The sequence below is a fragment of the Cricetulus griseus genome (assembly GCF_003668045.3).
Source record: "Cricetulus griseus strain 17A/GY chromosome 1 unlocalized genomic scaffold, alternate assembly CriGri-PICRH-1.0 chr1_1, whole genome shotgun sequence".
Taxonomy (NCBI): domain Eukaryota; kingdom Metazoa; phylum Chordata; class Mammalia; order Rodentia; family Cricetidae; genus Cricetulus; species Cricetulus griseus.
In genome coordinates this window covers 61,106,940-61,132,955 of record NW_023276807.1, presented here as the reverse complement: position 1 = coordinate 61,132,955, position 26,016 = coordinate 61,106,940, and the positions used below count along the sequence as shown (strand labels likewise).

Sequence of the window (26,016 nt, the reverse complement as noted above, 5' to 3'; positions counted from 1 at the left end):
ACTGTGTATGGGGACACACATGCCAAAGCATGCATGCGGAGGTCAGAGGGCAACTTTCAGGAGTCACATGACATATACAGATGGAATTCACATCATCATTCTCAAAGAGCAAGTGTTTAACCTTCTAAACCATCTTGCTATTCCTGAAATAAATATAAATGTATACATATGTATATATTTGTGTGTTTGTGTGTGTGTGTGTGTGTGTGTGTGTGTGTGTGTGTGTGTAGATTTCTGTTTTAATTTAAGGTATGTGGGTGTTTTACCCACAGGTATGTCTATACAGCACATGTGTGCCTGATGTCCATACAGGGCATTGGGTTCCCTAGAACTGGAGTAGAGACAGTGGTGAGCTACCATTTGAGGGCTGGGAATCAAACCCATGTCCTCTGGAAGAGCAGCCAGTACTCTTACAGTACTCAGTACCACTGAGCCATTCCTTCAACCCTGCTTTATCTATTTTAATATAGGTATAATGTGTGTCTAGCCAAAGAGCCATTTAAAATCTGCCATCGATGCTATGATAGCTGTCACTTGACTACTAGAAACTTCCGAGGGTAGAGAGTCTACTAACAGTTGTTGAAGGTAGACTTTTAGGTGCAAAGATGATCTTAGCCCAAGGAGAAAGCACTAGAGGTTTGGAAGACACCAAAGGCAAACTCTGGTCTTGGGACCTCAGGTATGGACCGCCCTTATGCGTTCTCTAAGTGTGGTGTCAGCTCATGTGACACTGTAATGTGTGCTGGCCCTGGCAGGTGCAGCCTGCTGAACTGGCATCTGTGTAGAAGAGATGGCCTCAGCCAAGGCAGCAGCTCACTGCAGCGCCACACCATGTCCATCTCCTGTAATCAGGACTGTCTTTGTTTATGTTGCTGCCAGATGTTCTCGGTCCTGACACCCCACTTTACTCATTGTCACGCAGGAGGACCCTGTTCCCAATGGTCTTCAGGCACTTCCTCTGTTCTATGCCGCCACTATAGCAATAAATGTCTTTTCCATCATGTACACCGGAGCACCAGGTAAGATCCGCCCCCCTCCACGGAATCTCAGGAGTGTATTGTAATTAGGTATCATTCCCTTGCTTTGTAGAGAATATTGGTTGGCCAAGAGTAAACAGCATTGTTCACAGTCATTGTGGAGTAGTAAAAACAATAGTAAGTCTATTTGTTTTAACTTCCAAGAAGATACATGGAATACAAGAACAACAGTCTTTCAAGTTAAACAGTGAAATCTCATTCTGCCTCTACCCAGATGTGTTGCCCTAGTCATGGGGGGTTGGGAAAAGGTGCATCACAACATCTAGTCCAGGTGTCAAGGATGGGAAAGATGGGTCAGAAGTGGTCTACAGCTGTGAATACAGAAATTCCCAGGGCATTACCAAATGTTAGTCCTGGACCTCCTGGTTTTCTTTTCAGAATTCCTACTCTTCCTCCTATTCTGATTCTGGGTTGGGGTGAGGAGCCTGGTGGCATGGACCTGTTGTCCCAGCACTCAGGTGGCCAAGGCCAAAAGGTGGCCTGAGTACCAGTTTCCAGAGAGCCTGACAATACAGTTAACTCACACAAAAAAGAAAGAAAAAGAAAAAAGAAATAAAAAGAAAAGAAAAAGAAAGGAAAGAAAAGAAAAAAGTCTCTGTGTGTGGCTGATCCTTCAGAATCATGACCACTCTTCTATGTGAGTCCTACGGAAACCTGAAGTGAGAATATTTTCATACACACTGTAGCTATAAAACCAAGGCTAATCCTGACTGGTAGTAAAACAGCCCCTGACACATACTGAGTTTATCATGTGCCAGGCACTATGAGAAGTGCCCTGCCTCCACTGTGTGTCCCTTTAAGAAATAGACTGTGATTGTCCTTACTTATCTATAGATGCTTTGTTTTTGTTTTTTTGAGGCAGGGTCTCTGTACATAGTCCTGGCTGTCCTGGAACTCACTATGTAGACTAGGCTGGCCTCAAACTCACAGAGATCTGCCTTCCTCTGCCGCCCGAGTGCTGGGATTAAAGGCATGCGCCACCACTGTACCCGGGCTTTGGATATATTCTTCCCTGAACAGTTACCCAACCAGATACCAACTCTGGTACTGGCACTATTGAATGAATAATAACCTGTGGCATCCTTGTATAGATTTTTAATATTCCTAATGACAAAGGTGGCTCTGAACACTAAATATATAGTAAATATAGAGATAGGCTGTCAAAAATATTGGAAGATATTTTTTAAAGAATTTAGAGAACGAATTTGTTATATTCCATATATGCCAGGTTGCTTAAGCTGTTATAACTGAGACACCTGGGTTCTAGACTAGGTGCCTGGTATATATTCTGGTCCTTAGATTTGCTGGTCCCATTAACTAGTACTGAGGGTCTATTTCCCATCTTCAGAGTAGTATTGGTTATGATAGATCCATCTAAAAATCAGCTCCATGGATTTAAGTCATCTGTTTCTTATAACAAACCAGTGAAACATTCATATCTCCCTCAATGTCCCATCACCATATAGCTTCATCTCTCCAGAATAATCTGCTCTACCAGCAAGATGGTTCCCTTAGCAAATATGCAATACATAGTAAAAAGATAGAAGAACAAGAAGTGGTTCCAAGAAGAGAGTCAAATGTAAATAAACTGAAAGCTTTATAATAAAATCAGTTGTCTCCTAACATTTGGAAAAACTAAAAAGCAAGACTAGAAGGCAGAAAAAGAATGTAATGTTGTAGCATACAGTGACATACAACTTCTAAGTCAGAGTGAGGGCCGCAGGCTAGCTGCATCAGCCTCCCATGTGGCAACATCAAATCTGTAATTGTCTGGTCTGTCTCTGGGCCTAGTGCTCTGCAATCTGTGTTTCCACAGGGGCCTCACATGACAGTTCAGGGTCCATAACGCTAGATACTTCACTTATCTTTTTTGAGACAGGATCTTTCTATGTGGCCCAGGCTGTTCCAGAATTTCTGAGATTAAATGATCCTCCTGGGTAGCCGGGACCATAGTTGTGAGCCACACCAGACTAACAACTGCTTTTGCCATAATCATTACTGCTTTATTATAGTTCTCATGTGATGAGTGCTCTCAAGTTCTGGCTAGCAATCTTCACTCATTTGTGAAGAATGTGTATGTGTGTACAAGGGCCACACATGGCACCAGCACACATGTGGAGGTCAGAGGAAAGCTTTCAGGAGTTGCCTTCCAAGGCCTCTCTTGTTGCTGGCCAGGCTAGCTGGCCTGGGAGCTTCTGGTAGTTGTCCTGTCTACTATAGCATGGAGGGATTACAGATGCTTGTCACTGCATCCTGATTTTCATATATTTGTTTATTGATTTAATTTGAGTTCCAGTATGGGACTCAGGTTTCACAGCAAGTACTTTTACAAATCTCCACCCTCACTCCCCCCCACACACACACACCATATCCTTGGCCCTGCTCTCTTTCCTATCAGCAAATGAATCCTCAGACACAACCCAGCCTGGTTTCTGGCTTTTCTAGGGAAAACTTGCTCTTGAGGCATGGCTGCCATAGCAGCTTCCTCCCCTCCCCTCCCTTCTCTTCCTCCTCCCCAGCATCCTTTTCTTTCCCCCACTTCCTCCTCCTCCATCTTTGTTTTGTTCTCCCCCATCCTCTGTCTTCTCCCTCTGCATCTCCTATTCCTTCTCTGCTTTTTCTCCTCCATCTCTTCCAGTTCTAGCTGCTTCTTATCCAAGCCCAAGGAAGTCAGCTCGCTGGAAACTGTCAGACCCCCTACAGCCTTTGTAATGAGGTAGTGTCCTCTTCCAAGATCTCTGGGTTCCAGGGCTGACTGCAGCATCAGCAGAAGCTGCAGTGATGGCTAGCCCCGAGGGAGACATCTCCAGTCCCCATCCAGGGCTAGATTCAAAACAAATTTCTTTACGTTTGCTCCCCACCCCAAATATAATATTTACAGATGCAGTCTGATCTGAGAAAGCTGTTGCTATATTTTTAAAATTCTAACTATAGAGCAAACTTCAGAAGTACCATATTTATTTCAAAAGCATGACTCATTTCCTTGAGTTCCCCAGCATTCTTTTTACAATCATGGTTCTTCTAATGCTTTAAAATGTTGGTCAAAAATAAAGCAAAACCTAATGGCGTTGTTTACCATTTGAGGAAGGATAACAAAGAACAGGTAAACCTGTGTGAGCATGTGTGTGTTGTACACATGTGTGTGCACATGTCTGCTACTGTGTTACAGTGTCCACAGTACATTGTTAAATGACAGTTGGAAGCACGGAGTAGAATATGTAGTATAATTGTGTTTCTGTTAAATGAACACTTTTTTTTTTTGAGACAGGCTCTACAGGTGTAGCCCTGGCTGACCTGGGACTCACTATGTAGACCAGGTTGGCCTCTAATGCATAGAGATCCATCTGCCTCCACCTCCTGAATGCTAGAACTAAAGATGTGGTCGCCACTCCCAGCTAGAATGAACTTTTTTCTAAATTGAAAATTTTTGTAGACAGTATATTCTGATCATGGTTTCCCTTCCCTCATCTGCTCCCAAATCCTCCCCACTTCACCACCCATCCAACTCCAAGCTTTCTCTCTCTCTTTAGAGAGCATACAGTCAAACGAACAAACCAGAATAATAAAAAAAAACCACAGATACATATACACACACAAACAAAAACATACACACAATAGGAAATCATAATATACAAGCAAAATACCAGCAAGACAAAAGTGCCCAAACAAAGCAGTGAGACCCCCAAAATTACATAAATACCATCGAGTTCATTTTGAGTTGGCCATCTCCTGCTGGGTATGGAGCCTGCCTTAAATGTGATTCGCATACCCAGTGAGACTGCATTGGGAAAAAACAATTTTTTCTTTGCCAGCAGTTTTTAATTGCAGAAAGCATCTTAGTTAGGGATGGAAGCTCGTGTCCACTCTGAGTGCTGCAACCCCATCTGGCTTGAATCTGTACAGGCTCTGTACATGCTATCACTGTCCTAGTTGATAGGTGTGGCTGTCCTGCTGTATCTGTAGGATACTAGTTCCCCTCTGGCTCTTATAATTTTTCCATCTCCTCTTCCACGGAGTTCCCTGAGCCCTGAGGTGAGAAGTTTGATGGAGACATTCCATTTAGGACAGTGTCCCAAGGTCTCTCTCTCACTCTCTGCTGTGGGTCTTTGTATTAGTTCCCATCTAATGTAGGAGAAAACTTCTGTAATGATGGCTGAGGGAGGCACTGATCTATGCATGTAGCAGAATGTCATTTGAAGTCATTTTATTGCTGTGTTCCTTTAGCAAAATATAGTATTTGGTTTTCTCTTAGGCCCCATGACCTATCTAGTCTCAGGTTCTTGGCCACCTGAATAGTGTCAGGCATGGGTTCCATCTTATGAGTGTGAGTCCAGTCAGAGAGTGCTTGGTTACCCACACAGCTTCTGTGCCACCATTGCACAAGTGTGTCATGCAGTAGGTCACCATTGTCGATCGCAAGTAGCTGGGTTGGTGTCTACGTTTCTGCTCTGTTAGTGTGCTGAATACTTTGCAGTACCACGTGCACTAGTTAGCAGGAGGGTAAAGCTTCTAGTTAGACACCAGCTCGCCTTCTTCATGTTCAGCGAGATACATAGATGTTGTCTTCAGCAATAGGGCCTTACTGTTAGTTTGTGCTACCATAGCCTTGGCAACAGCCTGAGTTTTGGGGTGTTTCTATAAGGCCCCTTTGGCCAATAGCTCGATTAGATGTAACCCATTCTTGGCACTAGGGGTTTTACTTGAAGAGAGATGTCCAGTTAGGGCTTTGTCTCCTCCATATTTGACTCCATTTAAATTTCTTTCATTTGAAGAAGCCTCTATTGTAGTAGTTTCCATATGACCCCTCCAGTGACCCTTAGTGTTAATTGTCCCTCCCTGTATTCTCTCCTTTACCCCCTCTTCCAACTCTTAGTAATACTCTCCACATACCTAGAAAATGCCTGGAAAAAATAGACAACAAATAATCCACCCCTTCCCCCAGAAAGTGTGCTCAATAGAAAGGGTGATAAGAACATTGCATATTGGTACATCATACAGTTCACTGTGGTCATGATAATATTATTTTTAAAAGTATGTATCATGTACAAGATTAAAAACCAATGTGGAACCTGCATTGAGTCAGTGACAAGGAAGGTTGTAGGGAGTAAGCAGGGATGAAAGTAGACTGGTCAGGGCTAAAGCCTTACTAGTCTAAATATGTTTAATTTATTTTGTAAATTCTGTTAATGATTACCACATGTAAAAAAAATGAGATGAAAAACAAAATAATGACAAGGAAATTGTTAAAAGTTCTGTCATTCCTTTGAGTGGGGGGGGTGGAATAGAACTAAAACGTTTGAGGTTAGCACTAAATCACTGTTTATCATTTCTTTGTTGTTTAGAAAGTGAGAGGAGCACTAGATGAAAAACCATGTAGTGGTGTGAGCTGAAAACAAGGTCCAGGCTCACATTGCTGGTCCTGGCAGCCGCTTTTGGCTGAGTGAGCACAAGCCATTCAAGCTGTGCCCTACTTTGTCCATTCACAGTGGGAAACAACCGTGGTGCCTGGTTGCCCCCTGAAGTTGTAATTATTTGAAACAATTTGAGAGCCTCACCAGGAAGACAAACCAATGCAAAGTATTTTCTCAGAAAGTTTGTTGTATGTGAAGCAGTCCAAAGTATTGAATTCAGAAGAAATACTTTGCTCTGTGTGTACATTGGTTTGGGTGTGATTCTCGTTTTTGCTTTTTTTTCCTTTTCTTGAGGCAGGGTCTCATGTATACACATAGCCCAGTGATAGACTGACTTTGCTTGGTTTATGGAGCTGCTCTGGGATCAAGTCCATGGGCAGAGCTGGGCTGGGCTGCTAGTTAGTTAGCACAGCATAGCCTGAGGATGTTTTGAGTCCATGGCTCCCTGCTGTCCCTGGACTTTGGGAGTGGATCCATCTAAATGTCTAAATCCCAGCAGCCACCTGCTAACCATAAGCAAGCCAGGGAGGTCTGCATTTTGTTTTTAATATTTTCGAGCATTCATCTGACCTCCTGTGTATGTTACTCATTCTGTAACCTCTCACCAAATAATAATACTTTTGATTAACTTTGGGCTGATTTGTTTGTACAAAACAGTTAAAAGTACTTCCAATTTGCACAAATGGCATTAATAACGATATATTTTTAAGTTAATTTATACATATGTTTATTGTATCATTATGTTAAATATATTTAAATAAATATTTAAAGCCAGTAACATATAATTATAGTATATAATTATACTATAATATATATGAAATGGAACCCTGCTGGAATACATGCCCAGGCCTCTGACTTCCCACTACTGTTTCTGGTTCACACATTTTCTTGGAAGCTTGTGACCAGGTGAACATCACAACTGCTTCTTTCTGAGCATAAGTAAGTGAACAGTGCATCCAGCTTGGGGAAAAACATTGGATCTCATCTCTGCAGAACTTGTTCTAACCCTATATGACTGCCTCCTGTGCATGACTGTATACTGTGACTAGTTTACATCTCCAAAACAACGCATGTATTGGGTGATCTGAAAATCCCTACTGTTAGAAATAGTGCTAGGAAAGGAGGTGGAGAGATGGCTCAGAGGTTAAGAGCCATGCTGCTCTTCCAGAGGACCCGAGTTCAATTCCCAGCACCCATATCAGGTGTCTCAAAACCTCCCTGTCTTAGGGTTTCTATTGCTGTGATAAAACACCGTGACCAAAAGGCAAGTTGGGGAGGGAAGGGATTATTTGGCTTACACTTCTACTATATTGTTCATCATTGGAGGAAGTCAGAACAGGAACTCAAGCAGGGCAGCTGACAGTGCCAAAGTGGTAGCATTTTAATAATTCCAAATAAGCACAAATTCTCAAGACCATAATACGTTATAAACACAGTCCTGCTGTCTGCCCCCTGGATGCACAATATGTTTAGTTTGGTTTCATTTCTTTGAGACTATCGTTTGATAAAAATCTGAGTGGAGGAGAAGATAAATTGCTGTTGGAGGCTTTACCTGTACCAATACTGCTGCTGTTCACTTTGTTTCCCAGTGCTGGGTCTGTCGCTTCCCATATGGGCTATAGCACTCATTTCCTTTGGCGTGGCTCTGCTGTTTGCCTTCTTTGTGTGGCTCTTCGTGTGTCCGTGGATGAGGAGGAAAATAGCAGGTAAGCGGTTTTTTATTCTTCCCAATTACAAACCTGCTCTTGATTCCAGAACTTCACTGGGATGCACACTCTGGCTCTCCACTTCTGTTTCCAGCTCACATAGTTCCTTGATAATTTGTGACCCATGTGAGCATCATTATTTGTTTCCAAGCATAACTCTTGAGTGAACAAGTTCAGACAGGTTCCACCAGCTTGATAGAAAACATTTGTTTTTAGGAAAATGCAAACAGTTACCATAAATGATAGCACATTGTGGTAGATTGGCTAAAAGACCAACAAGTCCAAGTGAAATAACTTGAACTCTTATAGATTCAGTCTAGCTATAACATTTTGTTACTAGGGTAAATACTAAAGTTTAAAGAGATATGTTTGTATCTTAGTATTTATTAAGTTTATTTATTTCTTATTGTTTTTTTAATATTTATTCTTAAAAGAAAAAGAATGCATTTCCTAAATCTGTACCCACTTCCTTATTTTTCTAGGCAAATTAGAAAAGGAGAGCGCTCTGTCACGCACTTCTGATGAAAGCCTCAGTAAGGTCCAGGAGGTGGAGTCCCCCTTCAAGGAGCTCCCTGGTGCCAAAGCCAGCGATGACAGCGCTGTCCCCCTCACCAACCCGACTGGGGAGGCTGTGGGGCCCTCAGAAGGCACATCGACAGGGAACCACCCCCGGACAGCCTATGGTAAGGCTCACTGGTAGAGCTTGGGTACAACATGGGAAGACTTCCTCTGGAGGTAACCAGCCAGGCAGAGCATGGGGACCTAGTGTCACCAAATTTCATGCTGTTGTACTGTTCTGATGGTCAGGGATCCAACCCAGAGCTTTGTGCATGCTAAGCACGTGATTTTCCACTGAGTTCCATACCCCTACCCTAAATAAGCATCTCCTAAATTATTTTCAGGACGCGCACTTTCCATGACTCACGGCTCTGCAAAGTCACCCATCTCGAACGGCACGTTCAGCTTTGAAGGCCACATGAGGAATGACGGTCATGTTTATCATACTGTACACAAAGACTCGGGGCTCTACAAAGACTTGTTGCACAAAATCCATGTAGACAAAGGCCCTGAGGAAAAGCTCTCTCAGGAAAACAACTACAGGCTGCTTCGGCGGAACAATAGCTACACATGCTACACAGCCGCCATATGTGGCATGCCAGTGCATACCACCTTCAGAGCCACTGATGCCTCCTCCGCCCCTGAGGACAGCGAGAAGCTCGTGGGCGACACCGTGTCCTATTCCAAAAAGAGGCTCCGCTATGACAGCTACTCCAGCTACTGCAATGCAGTTGCCGAGGCAGAGATCGAGGCTGAAGAGGGGGGCGTAGAAATGAGGCTGGCCTCGGAGCTGGCGGATCCCGACCAGCCTCATGACGACCCCACAGAAGAAGAGAAGGAGGAGAAGGACACGGCAGAGGTCCACCTGCTTTTCCACTTTCTTCAAGTGCTCACTGCCTGCTTTGGGTCCTTTGCTCATGGTGGCAATGATGTAAGGTGAGTATCTTTATTCACTCAACAGATACACAGTACGGTTCGGCTACGTGCTGGGATGTAGAAGCCCCTGCCACTGGGCAAAGGGGAGCACAGACAGTGAGCATTATTAGTAGTCCCAGGATGCACTGGAGAGTAGAAAGGGGATGGCAGTAGTAAATCTGCTAGCTGCATGGGTGGTTCACTGAGCACAGTCTAACGAGGTGAGGGAACTGGCCATGTGACTGTTGTAGGAAGAGCAAACAGGAGATGTAAAGGGTGAAGTAGGGCATGCCTGGACTACTCTGCAAAGAGCAGGAGACCTTGGACAGGGGAAAGTGGACACTGTGAATCAAGTCATGGTACGGTCATGTAGGAATTGTGTTCTGTTAGGCACAGTAATGGCAGCTGGAGTCCTGACTGTTCTGCAGGCTGTAGCAGGATTGGCCTGGACAACACAGCCAGACCCTGTCTTAAAAAGTTGTTCAGGGGCTAGTTAAGAGCAGTCGTCACTCTTGCAGAGGAGGACCTGTGTTCAATTCCCACCACCCACATGGTGACTCACAACCATCCTTAGTTCCAGTTGCAGGGGGTCCAGTGCCTTCTCCTGGCTTAAATGGACACTACATGCACAGAGTGCACAGACCTGCATATCAAGCAAAAATACACTTAAATACTTTAAAATTTTTAAGGAAATACATTTTTTTTGGAAGAAGAAAGTCTTAGCTCTAAGAGAAGAGGGAGTCCCCAGAAGGGCTGACAGGCTAGTGTACTATGCAAACAAGATCCCTCTGGTTTAGCCTGTGACTGTGCTGAAGGGATGGAAGAGCAGGTAGGGTGTTACTAACAGTGATCTGAGAAGAAACAGCAAGGCTTGGAGCTAGGATCTGGGCATATTATTTTGAATGTGGGACCAATAGAATTCATAAGCAGTTAAGACCCGTGGTTCTCCATCTTCCTAACGCTGTGACCCTTTAGTGCAGTTCCTCATGTTGTGGTGACCTTCCAACCATAACATTTTCATTGCTACTTCATAACTGTAATTTTGCTACTGTTATGAGTCATAATGTAAATATCTGATATGCAGATGGTCTTAGGCAGGTAAAAGACCCACAGCTTGAGAACTGCTAAATTACACGTAGGTAAGAAGGAGGCCTTGTCCAACAGTTTTGGCTCTGACAAACCTGAGGATGAGTTGCCATGATGGGAAGTAAGACCCAGAAAGGGCTGGTTTGGGGCCAAGCAGTTAGAGTTCAGATTAAACATAACCCTGAAGATACCTGTAACATCCAAGTGATAGCCAAGTTAGCAGCCAGCTGGGTACAGATGAGGGCCTATGCCCCAAAGGCAGGGGTGCTGGGTAGAAAAGAAATCCTGGGCATGAAGGTAGGAAAGGAAAGCAGAGTGTGGACAGCCTGAGCCCTGTAGCTTCACAGGGACAGATGAGATACAGCAGGAAGGCATGTCAAGCCAGGCAGTGAGAACTTAGCAGGGGCCAGCTCTTCATGGATATTTAGCAGTCACTGGATCACATCCATTGTCTCAAGTCTTTTCTCTGTTTTTTAAAACATTTGACTTCAAAGATGCTTTCAAAATGAAACAAAAGATTGAGTGCCTGCTTTTGTATACCTTCCACCTGTGTGTAAGTTTGAAAAACAGGATCAACATATTGCTGAGAGGAGATGTTGAATACATAACCTCTTTGGGATGGAGTTGAGTGAAACTTGCACCTGGAATGTGGGGAGCCCTTCTATGTAACATTCTGGGACAGCACTGAAGTTACAACAACAAACCTGTTGCTTTTGTCTCCTATAAGATAGGCAAGACTGCCTCCCTTAGAGACGATATGACCCAGAGGCACATGGTCCCATCCATCACTTGTCACTGTCCCAGAAACGCTAGCGATACCATATTAATGCAACACCATCAAAGCACCCTGTGACAAGGACGAGAGTGCAGTGGGACTGCTGCCTTTTGGGAGGCCTGCCCTAGCAGGCCGCTGCCTTGGAGGGTCTCTCCAGAAGGGCTGCCTGGCAGGGGACAGAATGCAAAACCATTTTCCTGCAGGCCCTGTTAGCTTCTAGCTGGCGGTTGTCCGATATGCTTTCTGTGCAGCTTTTCAGTGTGGTAGTCAACATCGCTCCCTCCATGAGCCTTTAGGAGTCCAAACTCTAGCTAGAGAGCTCAGATAACATATACACAAAAGTTCTATTCCCAAACACAATAACCGCTCAAGAGGACAGAGTCTGGAGCCATCACTTACAACTCGGAGACCGTCTTTGAGGCTTTTAAGCAGTGTCATCTGATAAAAAGCCAGATGCTAGAAATAACCACCTGACAACAGTCACCCAGGGAAAGGTTTGCAGAGTACCTGTCAGGACTCAGTACAGAGCCTTTTGCAATTTACCATCCTCTTTAGGACAACCACTGAGTTAGGCAAGTGGTGTTCTTCAAAGATGGGCCCAAAGCCAAAAATGTAAAGTTACATGCCCAGAATCACACAGCTAGAGCAAAACTGACCTGGACACCTATCCATGCCAAACCTCAAGCCACGCTTACTCTATACAGGTGTGCCAAGCAGGGTGGGACTAGACCTGGAGGAACCACTAAAAACCAGTATGTCAAAACTCTCACCACGATGCTGGAGACCTTAGGGACAGTAGTGTCCAGGGGAAAGAACAAGCATGTCTAAGCAGCCCCCACCTGTAGCACTGTGGCCTTGGCATTCTTGTGTGATGGAGGGACAGTGTCCACCTTCCAGGCCGATTGTAAGGATCTGTGTTATCAGTGGTGTCTGTGCCCACAGTGGAAGGACTGACTCATCTGTTCAAGCTAGTAGCTACAATCCAGAAGCAGTGGAGGTGGAAAGGAATTTAGGAAAAAGAAAAGAGAAAAACAACTGGGTTGTTAGCCGGGTGATGGTGGAGCATACCTTTAATCCCAGAACTCAGGAGGTAGAAGCAGAGGGATCTCTGAGCTCAAGGCCAGCCTGGTTCAGGACAGCTAAAGCTACACAAAGAAAACCTGTCTCGAAAAGCCAAATAATAATAATAATAATAATAATAATAATAATAATAATAATAATAATAAATTATAATAAACTTGGTTGTTGCACTTACTCTACAGGATTTGGGGCGGGGGGTTGTTTGAGACAGGGTTTCTCTATTGCTTCAGAGGTTGTCCCGGAACTCGATCTGTTGACCAGGCTGGCCTCGAACTCACAGAGATCTGCCTGCCTTTGCCTCCCAAGTGCTGGGAGTAAAGGCGTGCGTCACCAACACTAGGCCTCCACAGGATTTTTTAAGTGCCCTTTTTACAACCATGTAATTATTCTTACTCTGCTTAACTCTACCTAAAATGGTTAAGACAACACATTTTCCAGTATGCTGATTATATCAATAGAAGTCATTTTATCACCTTAAATTCTATGAGTAAACTACAAACAATAAGATTTAGCTAATTTTTAAAAATAGGAAGCCACTATATAGTGTGTATAGTGCCATGCCTATGTACAATTAACCTCTCCTCCCCCCCTTTTTTTTTTACCAGCAATGCAATTGGGCCCCTTGTGGCTTTGTGGCTGATATATGAACAAGGTGGAGTTATGCAAGAAGCCGCCACCCCAGTCTGGCTACTGTTTTACGGAGGAGTTGGGATTTGCACAGGTCTCTGGGTTTGGGGGAGAAGAGTGATCCAGACCATGGGGAAGGACCTCACTCCAATCACACCATCCAGGTGAGGCACAGGGTAGATCAGCAGAGACAAGGCTTCCAGGTGGGGCTCACTGCAGAAGTTCAGTCAACATATCAGAGCTTTCCTGTCTTAGCATTTCTGTTGCTGTGAAGAGACACCATGACCACGGCAACTCTTATAAAGTATTTAATTGGGGTGGCACCTAACAGCTTCAGAGGTTTAATCCATTATCATCATGGCCGGGAGCATCCTGGCATACACGCAGACATGGCACTGGCTACATCTTGATCAGAAGGCAACAGGAAGGAGACTGTAACACTGGGAGTAGCTTGAGCATAGGAGACCTCAAAGTCTGCCTCCCCAGTGACGCAATTCCTCCAACAAGGCCACACCTACTCTAACAAAGCTACACCTCCTACTAGTGCCATTCCCTATGAATTTATGGGGCCAATTACATTCAGACTACCACATTTCCCCTGCTGCTCTTCTGTGTTGATTATCACAGTGAGAAAGGGCAGAGGGATTCCCTCCCTACCTCACTCTCCACAGTCAGCCACTTCCTCACCATACTACACTGGCACCAGGATGGAGGCAGGAAGACACTGAAGCAGAGCAGCAGGGAAAACTAGGAGACTGCTATAGTTCCTGATCTACCCAGTTGTTCCAGTGCAGTGTGAGGTCCGGAGAGCAAATGCAAAACACAGGTGCAAACTTTCTCCACAACTCTCTAGCCGCACCCACTCTCCTACTCTAAGACCCATCTGGTGTCCTTTCTGTGTTAGTTGGCTTTCTATTGCCAATAGAAAACACCCAAGGTAAGCAGTGGGTAAAGAGAAAAGGTTCACTGTGGCTCACACTTACACAGGTGGATAGGAAAGTGCATATCATGGTGGGAGCCTGTGTCACAGGAAGAAGATGACAACAGCGACAACAACAACCCACCTCATAGCCAGGAAGCAAAAGCAAACATCAGAAAAGCCAGAGTCCTACACCCCTCAAAGATATGCCCCAGTGACCCAGACACACCCCCCCCCTTATATCACCTCTCAATAGCACCACCCTAGGGACCAAGCCTTTAACCTATGGGCCTTTGGGAAACATATACCCCAAACATGGCACCTGCCTGTCCCCCAAATTTCCAAGCCCTGAGATCTCACCTGTCATCCTCTGGAATTTGGGGGCCTATACCTCTGCTATCCTCATGGGGTCTAAAGTGTCACACTTAGTCATTCTGCTGTGTAGCCTTTGGATGTGTTGAAGGTTAAATAGCAGATCTCAGCTTACAGAGTACAACTGAAATTCAGAACTATTGGTTGTAGGAAGTTTTTTTCTTTGTGTTTCTTTTTAAAAGTTACTAGGGGTTTCTGTTTCCTTTTGTTTCTAGTCTTCAGTTCCCCATCCTTAAAATCCATTATTTTAGCAAAAGATTGTTTTAGAAGAGTGAATTGAAGAAAAACTGGTCATCTGAAGATTCCTCTTTTGTAATAAGTTCACACTTTCAAGATGAGAACCTAGTTTTTTTCCTCATTCCCCTTTAGGAACAAGCAATTTATCGTCTTCCCACACAGCAGGAATTTCTGACCCAGTTCCACACTTCAGGTTGGAAAACATGCTAGGAAAACAAGGTCATTGGGTGTCAGCTACACAGCCCAATGCCCTACTGTGAGCACAGTGTCTTGTTCTAATGGTCATCTGGCTCAGGCAGCAGTCCATAACCAGCTTACAGAATGTTCTGGCAAGCCTTCTGCAGCCACGGGGTGTCGGCAAGGCCACACAAAGAGCTCTTGTGACGTTGTCTTCCTGTTGCCCCCACAGTGGCTTCACTATTGAGCTGGCCTCTGCCTTCACCGTGGTGATTGCCTCCAACATTGGACTTCCCGTCAGCACCACACACTGCAAGGTAGGCCCCTGCCAACCCCAGACTGCCCTTCCAAGGGGCAGCAGATCAGCCCAGCGGCACCAGTGAATTTGAAAAGAGCTGCTAGACTCTGCATGGTTGCTGTGGGACTGCCAGGACATTGTTGGACAGCGAGAGAGGAGGAGGTGGAGGAGGAGGAAGCAGGGGTGGTTGTTTGCCTAGAATGCCCCTCTCCTAATCCGTCCCAATCCCCAGCAAGGCACCTGTTGTTGAGGCTTTGCTTTCTCGGCACCAGTGGGAGAGCTTCCGTTTGCCCTGTGCCCCTCACTGTTCCCACCTAGATTTCCTTCTGAAGTCATGTGTGCACCAAGCATGTCTGTAGGTTTACCCGGATGTACCATTAAGTTTCTGCCACTACAGAGCTGACCTTAGCAGTCGGACAGGAACAGCAATGTAAGATGTGGCTATGTCTGGTTTTCCCCTTACATGATGTTGAGAGTGACTCTGTTGCCTTAGAGTCGATTCCATAGGAGGAGCAGGAGGTAGCAGTTGGTGCTGCTGTGGTTTTCCATCCTCTTACTCCCAGCTGAGAAAATTCAGGCTCTCAGGATTGAGTCACTTTCCAAAGTTCATACCACTTGCTTACAGTAGGACCAGGGATCAGATCTTCAGCTAGTGCCTGTCCCTCCTAATCGGAGTCACTTAGTAAACATCACCGTAACAACCAACTTGACTCTGCTGTGTCAGACAGATGCCCACGGGGCACTGTAGGAGGTGCAGTGTGAATGCTGACTCATTCGCCCTTTGCAAGAACCTTTTGAGGAGAACACTAGCATTTCCCCTGTCTTACAGATGTGGGAATTGAAACACAGAAAGGTTACAAAATATTTCCCACCGAGGGCCTGGCATGGTATCCTGCCAGCCCTAGTACAAGGGAGGATGGCAAGGAAAGCTTGGCACACCCACCACTCAGCATCTGGTTGCTGCTCCATTTCAGTTCTTAAAATGATCAAAGGGTCTTGTGAAGCAAGACAGTACAGAGTGGGTACCGGCACAACAGAGGCTTTGAGTTCAATCCATGGTACAGCAATAATAATAATAATAAAAATTATCAAAGACACATGGATTCCCTGAAGTACTTCAAACAAGACAAAACTATGTAGACTATAAAAAGTAACTATCTCCCTATTCATCACCCCATTTTAGTTCTCTGTGAGAACTACAATTGAGGAAGCACCCTTAAAATAATGCTCTCCTAAGGAAAAGGCATTTAGCTTTTCACTTTTCGTGTATTTAGTGTGTGAGTATGTGTGTATACCCGTGTGTGTGTGTGTGTGTGTGTGTGTGTGTGTGTGTGTGTGTGTGTACGTACAACATTCACGTGGAGATCAAAGGACAACTTCAGGAGTCTGTTCTCTGCATCCATCATGTAGGTCCCAGGAATTGAACTCGGTTGATCAGCCTTAGAGGCAAGCACCTTTACCCCCTGAGCCATCTCAGCTGCCCACTTCTCATCACTTCATAAAATGGGTCACACCTGCTTGACTTCTCTTGGTGTTGTAACTCATCTATTAACTGTCTCCTCCACGCCAATGGAAAGTGATACACCAAACAGTATGATTTTGTTAATGAAACTCTAGAATATAATTCACAGCCATAGAGGAAAACTACTGCCTACAAATTCTAACCTCTCTAAAGGGGGCTTGATTAGAGTTATGGAGGACGGTGAGAGAGTAACAGAGCATGAATATCATGGTGCCTTGTATGTGTGTTTATGGAAATTTCACGGTGAAACCCACTGTGTGCACAAATACACTTCCACTGGTTTTAAAGCTAAACTTAGGTTAGGCGTAGTAGTGCACAACTTTAGTTCCAGCACTCAGGAAGCAGGGGGTGGGCAGATCTTTTGAATGTGAGTCCAGCCTGGTCTACATGGCAAGTTCTAGGCCAGCTAGAGCACATAGAGAGACCCTGTCTCAAAAGAATTAATAAGTTAATTAAAATTAAACTTTCATTTTCATCTTGAAGTATAATCTGCCCAGTATTTGTACCATAATAAGGGTATTTTATTAAGAGATTTATATCTAGTTTGCACAAGACCATAAGAAAGAAATATGTACGTTACTATTATCAAAATGTCTATGCTAATCACACAATCAGTTTTGTTTCCTTGGCATAATAAGTAGCATAAGGGTGAGTTGTTGACATGAGTAGGCCCTTCACATGGGACCACAGTGGGATGTACAAAAAGACCAGATGAAGCTAACAGAGTGAAATTGCCCATCTCCAGGATGAAAATTAAAATATCTAGAGCTTGATTACCAACAATAACCAGTTAGAAAGTATAACAAACGGGGAAAAGAACACACAGAAACTATAGAGTTTCAGGGGAGAAGAATGTTTTCATACTAATTCTGGTGAGAAACAGGGCTGTTGAGATGGCTTGGTACAGAAAGCTGCTGGTCACCAAGCCTGACAGCCTGGCAGCCTGAGCGCTGAGACTGAGCCCCACGTGGTGGAAGAGGAGAAATGAGTCCCCACTGTAGGCCTCTGATCCCCACACATGTGCTATGGCATGTGCACACCCACATAAATGTGATATAAATAAGTGCAACTGTAAGTTTAAGGAGATGAAAGGCATGTACATGAGATGACCCAAGCATATGCTGAAAGGGAGGAAGGAAGATAGGGCGACTGTGACGGTAACGAGTGTGTGTGCTGCCCCCTAGAAATGTTCTTGGCTCTTTACAGAATGGGGCTAGGCCAGTAGCATAAATGATGAAAACATAAAATGGTCTCCAGAGAAAACTAATAAGGAAGGGTTCAGGGTACATGAAGCACATAATGACAAACAAAAGGTCCATGTCAGTGAAAGTCTCTCCTGTGTGCTCCCCTGTGAATGTGATGTCTCTGCCTCGACAGGTGGGCTCAGTAGTAGCTGTGGGCTGGATACGCTCTCGGAAGGCTGTGGACTGGCACCTCTTCCGGAACATATTTGTGGCCTGGTTCGTGACTGTCCCCGTGGCCGGATTATTCAGTGCTGCTATCATGGCTATCTTCATGTATGGAATCCTATCATAGGTGTGATTTTGTTTCTTCCAGTCGGGAAATGGCTATGGGGACGGTCTAACGTGGGTATGCGTATTCACACCTCTCCACCCCCACTGTTTGACACAAGCACACCCCTCCCACATACCTTCCCAGATGGTTTCACGCCACACACTGCTTACCCAGGCCACAGAAGTTCATCTTCCAGAATTAACCTAACTACTGTACATAGTAGTGTATATCAAACTGATATTGTGATGACATAATGTGGTGCAGTTACTTATATTAAATATATATTGTGTACCTAGAATATGTAGCATTTATTCCAAACAAACTCAGAATGAAAGTGGAGAGTACCGCCTGGAATGCAATATTCTGTTAAGTGTATATAATGATTTCAGCGGTGGCAAGTGTTAAAAACTTTTAAAAGTGTAGGTTATAAAATCCTTTTTAAAAAATATACTGTAATATAAGTGAGATACAGTACACTTAATACAAACTTGGGCAAGTTTTCAGGCCCTGTGATTGCATAGTGCTGGGACAAGTGTCCACAAGTGCTTTCTCTGAAGATTGTGTCTATAAGCCGTGTATGAGTTACTGTGTAATGTATCACTATTGCTTTTGTAAATACTTAAACTGTAATGTTAATGGTATGCTTCCCTTATACTTTATTGATTGGAGAGTTTTGGAAAGTACCAAAGAAATAGGGGATAAATTGCCAGTATTATACCTTCATGTTGTTTGTTTCCCTTCCCATTGGCCACTGCAGTGAACCTGGTCCCTCAGCCAGGCAAGCTCTTTACTCATCCAGAGCAGTGTGTGTGGCTGGAAGCACCAGCCGCCCACCAGCAGCAGCCACACCGCTGCCATACCAGGTCCTGGTAGGCTTTTCAGTGGCCTTTCATTGTCACCAGCGTGGACAACTTACAGCAATGGGGGTGTAGAATTAAACACTACATACATATCGAGTCCAATTCCAGTGTCCTTCCTTGCTCTGGCCTGTAGCCTGAAAGGAGGAATTCTTGTCGCAAACATTGAAGCCAGTGAGGCTTTGATGCGCCTGGATGCTGTAAAACTCAGGGCTGAGTGGGGAATATTAGAGGGGACACTGGGCTTGGGGATCTTTGAGGCCTTTTTTTGTGTAAACATGTGAGGTCCTCCTGTAGAGCCACTATTGTCTTCTGACGGTGAGACACAGTATGACTAAAATGTTAAGAGCCTGAAACCATGGAAATGCTGCTAATATTTTTATATTGACATACATTTTCACGGTACTTCATTGTAATTTTTTCATTAATCAACCATATTAAATTTATAATAAAAAAAGTGCCCCTCAAAAGTTTACTTCTGAAGTCTTTTTTTTTTTCCAGAGTTCCCACAAAAATCAAAAGTATATGATCTATCTGGCCACTTTCGGTTTTCAAATACTTGAACTTTCCTCTACATCTTATTATTCTTCCGTGTCTGTACAGAACTGATACACAAAATGAGAAAAGGAAAGGGTGACCCCACACCTATCTGCAGGCATCACCACTGTCAACATAGTCATCCACCCCACCACAATGAAACTGTCTGTCCAGAAAAGTGTCTGATGAGGACAGTGGTCTAGGGGAGACCACGTTCCTGTGCGGAGTCCATCTGCTTGGCTTTTCATTTCTGCAGGCTCCCACTGGGAAGTTCAGAGTGAAAGCTGAGAGCTGGATGGTACCAGTTGAGCACCACCATCCAGGCGTGACAGTCTCATCTCCACCAGCAGACATGAAATCCTCCCCTTTTAAAATGGCACCTTGTTCCCTGCTTTTGATAGTCTCACAAAACTCAGTCTTCTGTCGAGTTTATCACAACACAGATGTAAGCAAGCACTGTGCAGGTCAAAAAGTCTGTTGGTCCCTGCCCTAGAAGGGTCACCTGAATATCATGAAGCCCTAGCAGGTGAATGGCAAGGCTGAAGCCCAGGAGAGGAAGCAGGTGAGGGTGGGGAGGGATGAAGGGGTATCATCCCCCCCCCCAATGTGAAAGTAACCTTTTCCCAGGAACTCTCCCCCAAGTCTGTTATCTGACAAACAGATAGCTACCTTATATGTGATCCCAGGAGAGGGATGAAAGGCCACTCCAACAAACTCCAACTTTATAGCCATTGTCCAGGAGAGGTTCCTGCATGTGATGAGGGACAGTCAGGCCACACATAGGTTATGAAGTGCTGTCTGCTCCTGGAGAGGGTGCTACCCATGTCCCCAAGGGAAGGAATGCTGAGTCTTCCAGACAAAGAGACCTACTAAGTCCCTGACATCTTTGTGTGTGGTGAGACAAATTTCCCATACATAGGATAGCTGCCTGGGGGACTAGAAAACCATGCTCAGAGGGACTTCAAACCTCACACTTATCTTTCCTGAGAACCTGAATGTGTAAGCATCTAAACATATTTAATTTTCAACAGGTACTTTTAAAGTAAGTCTTCCCCACCTCTAGGTCTTAAGTTATTGGGTTCTCTCCATCCTATAGGCTGAGTGTGGTGACACACACTTCTGATTCCAACACTCAGGAATCAGAGGCAGGTAGCTCTCTGTAAATTCCAGGCCAGCACACTACATAGCAAGAGGCCAGATGAGGGATCATGACTGCCCTTAGGATTCAAAGTATGGTGTGAAATATGCATGTGCCCATGCTTTGTTGAGGCCTCTTAAGGGAAAACCACTAGGTCAAAAGAATAGAATGGAGGTCCACCTCTGATCTGCCTCCAAATACCACATGCTGTTGTCTCCTCCTACAAGAGTTAATCAAGCTGGGCTTGTCAATCACCTGGCCAAGGACCCCACCACCACCAGGAACACTGACTTTCCTGAAGACTTCCTAGGGAAATGGGAGGAATAATTATCCCTTTCTAGAGATAATAAGCCTCCCAGAAGCCCCTCCTCTCCTAGTGCAGTCACTTGCGATCTTCACCAAGCCTGCCCGCTTTTCTGAGTTCTAACTCAAAACATCCTTTTCTTCTCTTTTTCCAGTGCCAGCTAAAGGCTAATAAAATGGTCTACAAGCTTTCTTCTGAGTCTATTTTAAAAGTATTTTACTAGTTTAAGAACCCATAAAAGAGAAGCCCAGTTTCTCTGGTGACATTATTGCACCAGTGCCCTTGGTTATAACAGACGTGAGAAGGAGCGAAGACAAGAAGAATATGGGAACTACTTTTTGCAGTGTTCTTGTAAACATAATACTACCAAATAAATAAATAAATCAGGAGCTAGAGAAATGGCTCAGCTGCTAAGAGTCCTTACTGCTGTATCAGAGGACCAGAGCTTACATCCCAGGATCTGTATTAGGCAGATAAATACCCATAACCCAAGCTCCAAGGGATCCAGCACCCTTCTTTCTGGCTTCAAGACACACACACACACACACACACACACACACACACACACACACACACACGTGTCAAATCTTCAGAAAATTAGGGTTCAACCTACCTCAAGACCCTGCATTATCACTTTTAGGCATATACACAAATGTTCTTCATACCACAAGGACATTTTCTCAACTATGTTCATAGCAACAATATTCATAATAGATCCTGGAAACAACCTAGATGCCCCTCATCCAAAGAATGGATAAAGACACTGTGGTACATTTACACAATGGAGTACTCCTCAGCAGTAAGAAACAATGACACCCTAAAATTTGCAGACAAATGGACAGAACTAGAAAAACACCCTCCTGAGTGAGGTAACCCAAAACCATAAAGACAAATATAGTACTCATAAGTGGATACCAGACATAAAATAAATGATACCCAGCCTACAATCCACAACTCCAGAAAAGCTAGAACCCTCTTCCAGAAACAGATGGAAGCAGATGCAGAAATCCACAACTAAAACCAGTGGACCAAGCCCCTGGAGTACAATCAAATGAGGGAGGAGCAATAATATGAACAAAGGAGTCAAGACCATGATGGGGAAACCCACAGAATCAGTTGACCAGAGCTATTGAGAAATCACTGACTCAGGTCTGGCAAATGGGGAATCTGAATAAGATCAAACTAGACTCCCTTAATATAGGTGACAATGGTGTGACTGGGACAATAGATGAGGCCACAGGCAGTGGTTCCAAGGTCTAACACTAATGCACAGACTGACTTAGTGGAGCCCATTCCATATGGAGATACCTTGATAAGACTACACACAGGGGTGTGGGGGGTGGAGAGGTGTCTTAGTCCTGCCTCAAATAGATGATGGGACAGACTTAGTAGACTTCCTAGGGGAGACCTTACCCTCTCCATGGAGCAGGGGGAGGAGGTAGAGAGTGGAGGGAGCAGAAAGAGAGGAGGGAGGGGGAACTGGGATTGGAATGTAAAAAATTAATTTTAAAAAAAAAAATGAAAAAAAACACAGGTGTTTAAGAACTTGGAAATGAAGTCCAAGAAGAAAAGGGAGCTTGATTCTGTAAGCCGCTACAATGGAAGTCTGTGAGATTAAATGAGTCTAAGTAATGTGTTTCAGACACAAAGAGTAACCAAGAGTTCTTGTTGGACACTGAAACCTAAACAAGCAAAAAGAATTTTGCCTAGGGTAGGATGGAGAACTCTCTAGTCTTTCCCCAATTGTCAGGTTTTAAACAAACCCTGAACTCAAGAAATTTCAAACTACAAGGAGTATGTATTGGAAGGGTGAAGAGGTCCAAGAAAATGGAATGACCTTGAGCAAAAAGGACCCGGAAGCCGGATGTTTATCTTTGGTTGGTACCACAGCGGCACCTAGTGGGCTCAAGTTTAATTGTAATTATAACATCTTTTCAGACCCTTTAAGCTGCATCAGGGAAATCACTTGATAAAATGCTAATTCTGTCATAGTTCAGAGTTGCAAGTGATGCCAGGAATTATTTTTGCGTCTTTGATGATTACAGAGGACTGTGGTTGCTTTTAGAAACCCTCTTTACTGGGAAGCCAAACCGAATAGCAGCTTTAGTTTACCTTTAAACTAATGTCCAGGGCTATCAAGTGCCAAGCCAATGACTTGGCCACTGCAGGTAGAAAGACAAAGCCCTCTAGAGACCAAGAGGCTTTGTAAAGAACATGCAAGGCTATTTCATCTGGGCAGAAGAGCTCTGGGGAAAGCTGACCAGTGGCTGGATGAGGTCAGAGAAGTTTGTGAAGGGTAGAAACTCCAAGCACTACATGGATTCGAAAGGCAAGGATTCAGTTTGGGAAACAGTATTGTCAGAGCCTGCTCAATATCCAAGGAGAGAGTTCTGCCAGGCACTTTGAAACAAAGGTCTGGGAGTGCAAGTGGCATTCTTAGGTGAAGCAACCACGCACAACCATCTACAGGTCCAATTCCAGGCGATCCAATCCCTTTCTCTTTTGGAGGGCCTGCCACCCAGCTCCCAAATGAATCACATATGGAGGTTTATTCTTAGTTATTAATGTCTGACCTTAGCTTGGCTTGTTTCTTAAATTATCCCATCTGCTTTTTGGTTCTGGGCTTTTCCTGTTCTCTCCCTTCTGTAAATCTTATTCTTACTCTGTAGATTCCTGTGTGGCTGGCACCTGACATCTTCCTTTCCTTGTTCTTACTGCTCTCCTCTTCCCTCATTTCTCTTTCTATTTATCTTCTCTGCCTGCCAGCCCCACCTATCCTTGCTCCTGCCTTGGATTGGCTATTTAGCTCTTTATTAGGACCATCAGGTATTTGAGACAGGCACAGTAACACAGCTTCCCAGAGTCAAGCACATGTAGCATAAACAAAAGTCACACACCTGAAAACAATATTCTACCACACTTTTCCAACCACTGTGGACACTAGGCATGCATGTAGTGTAGACGTGCATATTTTTAAAATAGCACCAGTGAGAAACCTCACATGCCAGCTTGTGCATCCCAGATGATCCCTCAAGGCGGAAACACTGAATCAAAGAGCCACTGCAAATAAATACACACACGGGGCGGGGGCGTTTTCTGTGGTGAAATCCAGAATAAGTCATCCTGAGAGTGAGACTCAAAAGTAAAGCCTACCAACCCTCACTATGGTCCTGAGTCCCTGTAGACACAAAGTCAAATAGTGGCCCTGGGATTTGTACAACTGCTGTGAAGGTCTGGAGAGAAGGCATCATGTGGCACTGGAAGGAGCACCCAAGAGCCTGAGCCTGCACCAGAGCAGGAGAGACTGAGAAGCTATACCAACTGCTCCACCTGGGATGCCTCTCCTGGCTCTTCTAAATACGGGACTCCAAGATGGTCCCAGTTTTCACTTCATATCAACTGACCAGCAAGGTACTAGCATGTGAGCCCATGTGCTTCTTGTCCACACAACTTTGTGATGAGGGTACTGCTACTCAGCATACAGCCCAGCCAACCACAATGCCACAAAAATCACTGAAAAAAGGCTGAATGTAAACTTCCCACATCTGTGTTTGGATTACCTTTTCAATATCTAAAATTTGTCTCCTTGGTTCTGCACTATCAATAACTTAAGAGAAACACCAAGGAAAATACAAATATGTAGAGATTGCCTTCTCTACTTAAATTGAGTAGAATGAATGCAACCAACTTGAACAGATAAAGTAACTAAGAAATAATCAGGTGTAGCTGATCAGCTCTTCCACAAGACTGAATGCTGCTCCAGGCCTTGTCATTTCAGACCCCTTACACCCTTATTCCCACTAGACTGAAAAATTGCCTGAGGCACACTGTGATAGCTTCTGACTCCACCCACATGGTGACACAGAGGGTCCAAGCACCCTGTCCACTCACAGCACATATGCTTTCCAATTCAGGGTTAGATGCACTGGCATCCACTATCTATGGTTTGCCTCCGTTACCTTTTTATCTCTTGTAATGGTTCAATCCATGAATATAATATTCAAGAAAATAAAATTTTATCATATGATTGCTACTGTAGATATTTTCTGGGCTTTGTGGAGCTCATTACCCATACTTGGGTGAAGTATAGCAGCTTCAGAACAGACTTTGTTAGAGTTAAGTACTATCTTACAGTGGACTTTTTCAAGGAACAAATACATCTAGTTATTTTAAGACAACTCAGTAAGAAACAGCAAGGAATTCTAATGGGTACATTCGAATATAAACGTGAAAACAGCCCTTCTCATTGGCCACTGGGGAAGTAAAAATAAAACATCAAAAAAAGACACAACCTTTAATCTACTAAACTGTTAAACATTTGAAAGTGTGGCAACAGTGCATGCATGCACCACTGATAAACTGATACAAATATTTGAAAGGTAAATGTGGGCTACCTTATTTTTATTTATGTGCAAAGTTTTGCTCTTTTGGCGCTTTAGTGGGTCCACTACCCAGCTCCCAAATAAATCACACATGGAGGCTTATTCTTAGTTATGGATGCCCGGCCTTACCTTGGCATGTTTCTTGCCAGCTTTTCTTAAATTAACCCATCTACCTTCTGCCTCTGGGCTTTTACCTTTTCTTCTGTATATCTTTCCTTTATACTCCATGGCTGGCCCGGTGGCGGGTCAGCTGGCCTGATGTCCTCCATCTCCTTGTTCTCTTCTTGCTCTGCCCTTTCTCCTATTTATATTCTCTGCCTGCCAGCCCCGCCTATCCTTGCTCCTGCCTTGCTATTGCCCATTCAGCTCTTTACTAATCATCAGGTGTTTCAACAGGCAAAGAATCACAGCTTCACAGAGTTAAACAAATTCAGCATAAACAAAAGTCACACACCTTAAAATAATATTCTAACACGTATTTATCTATTTATTTATTTTTTGGTTTTTTGAGACAGGCTTTCTCTGTGTATCCCTGCTGTCCTGGAACTCACTGTGTAGACCAG

At 44.2% G+C, this 26,016-nt stretch overlaps 1 protein-coding gene across 1 annotated transcript in view; it reads left to right on the top strand.

The window, feature by feature from the left end:
- The window catches only part of Slc20a2 (solute carrier family 20 member 2), a 29,438-nt gene extending 11,176 nt beyond the window's left edge, over positions 1-18,262 (top strand). The window contains 7 exon segments of the mRNA NM_001244010.1: positions 923-1,019; positions 8,038-8,154; positions 8,637-8,837; positions 9,057-9,648; positions 13,174-13,359; positions 15,133-15,217; positions 18,098-18,262. Coding sequence (NP_001230939.1) covers positions 923-1,019; positions 8,038-8,154; positions 8,637-8,837; positions 9,057-9,648; positions 13,174-13,359; positions 15,133-15,217; positions 18,098-18,262 — 1,443 coding nt within the window.
- Positions 18,263-26,016: the final 7,754 nt, after the last annotated feature.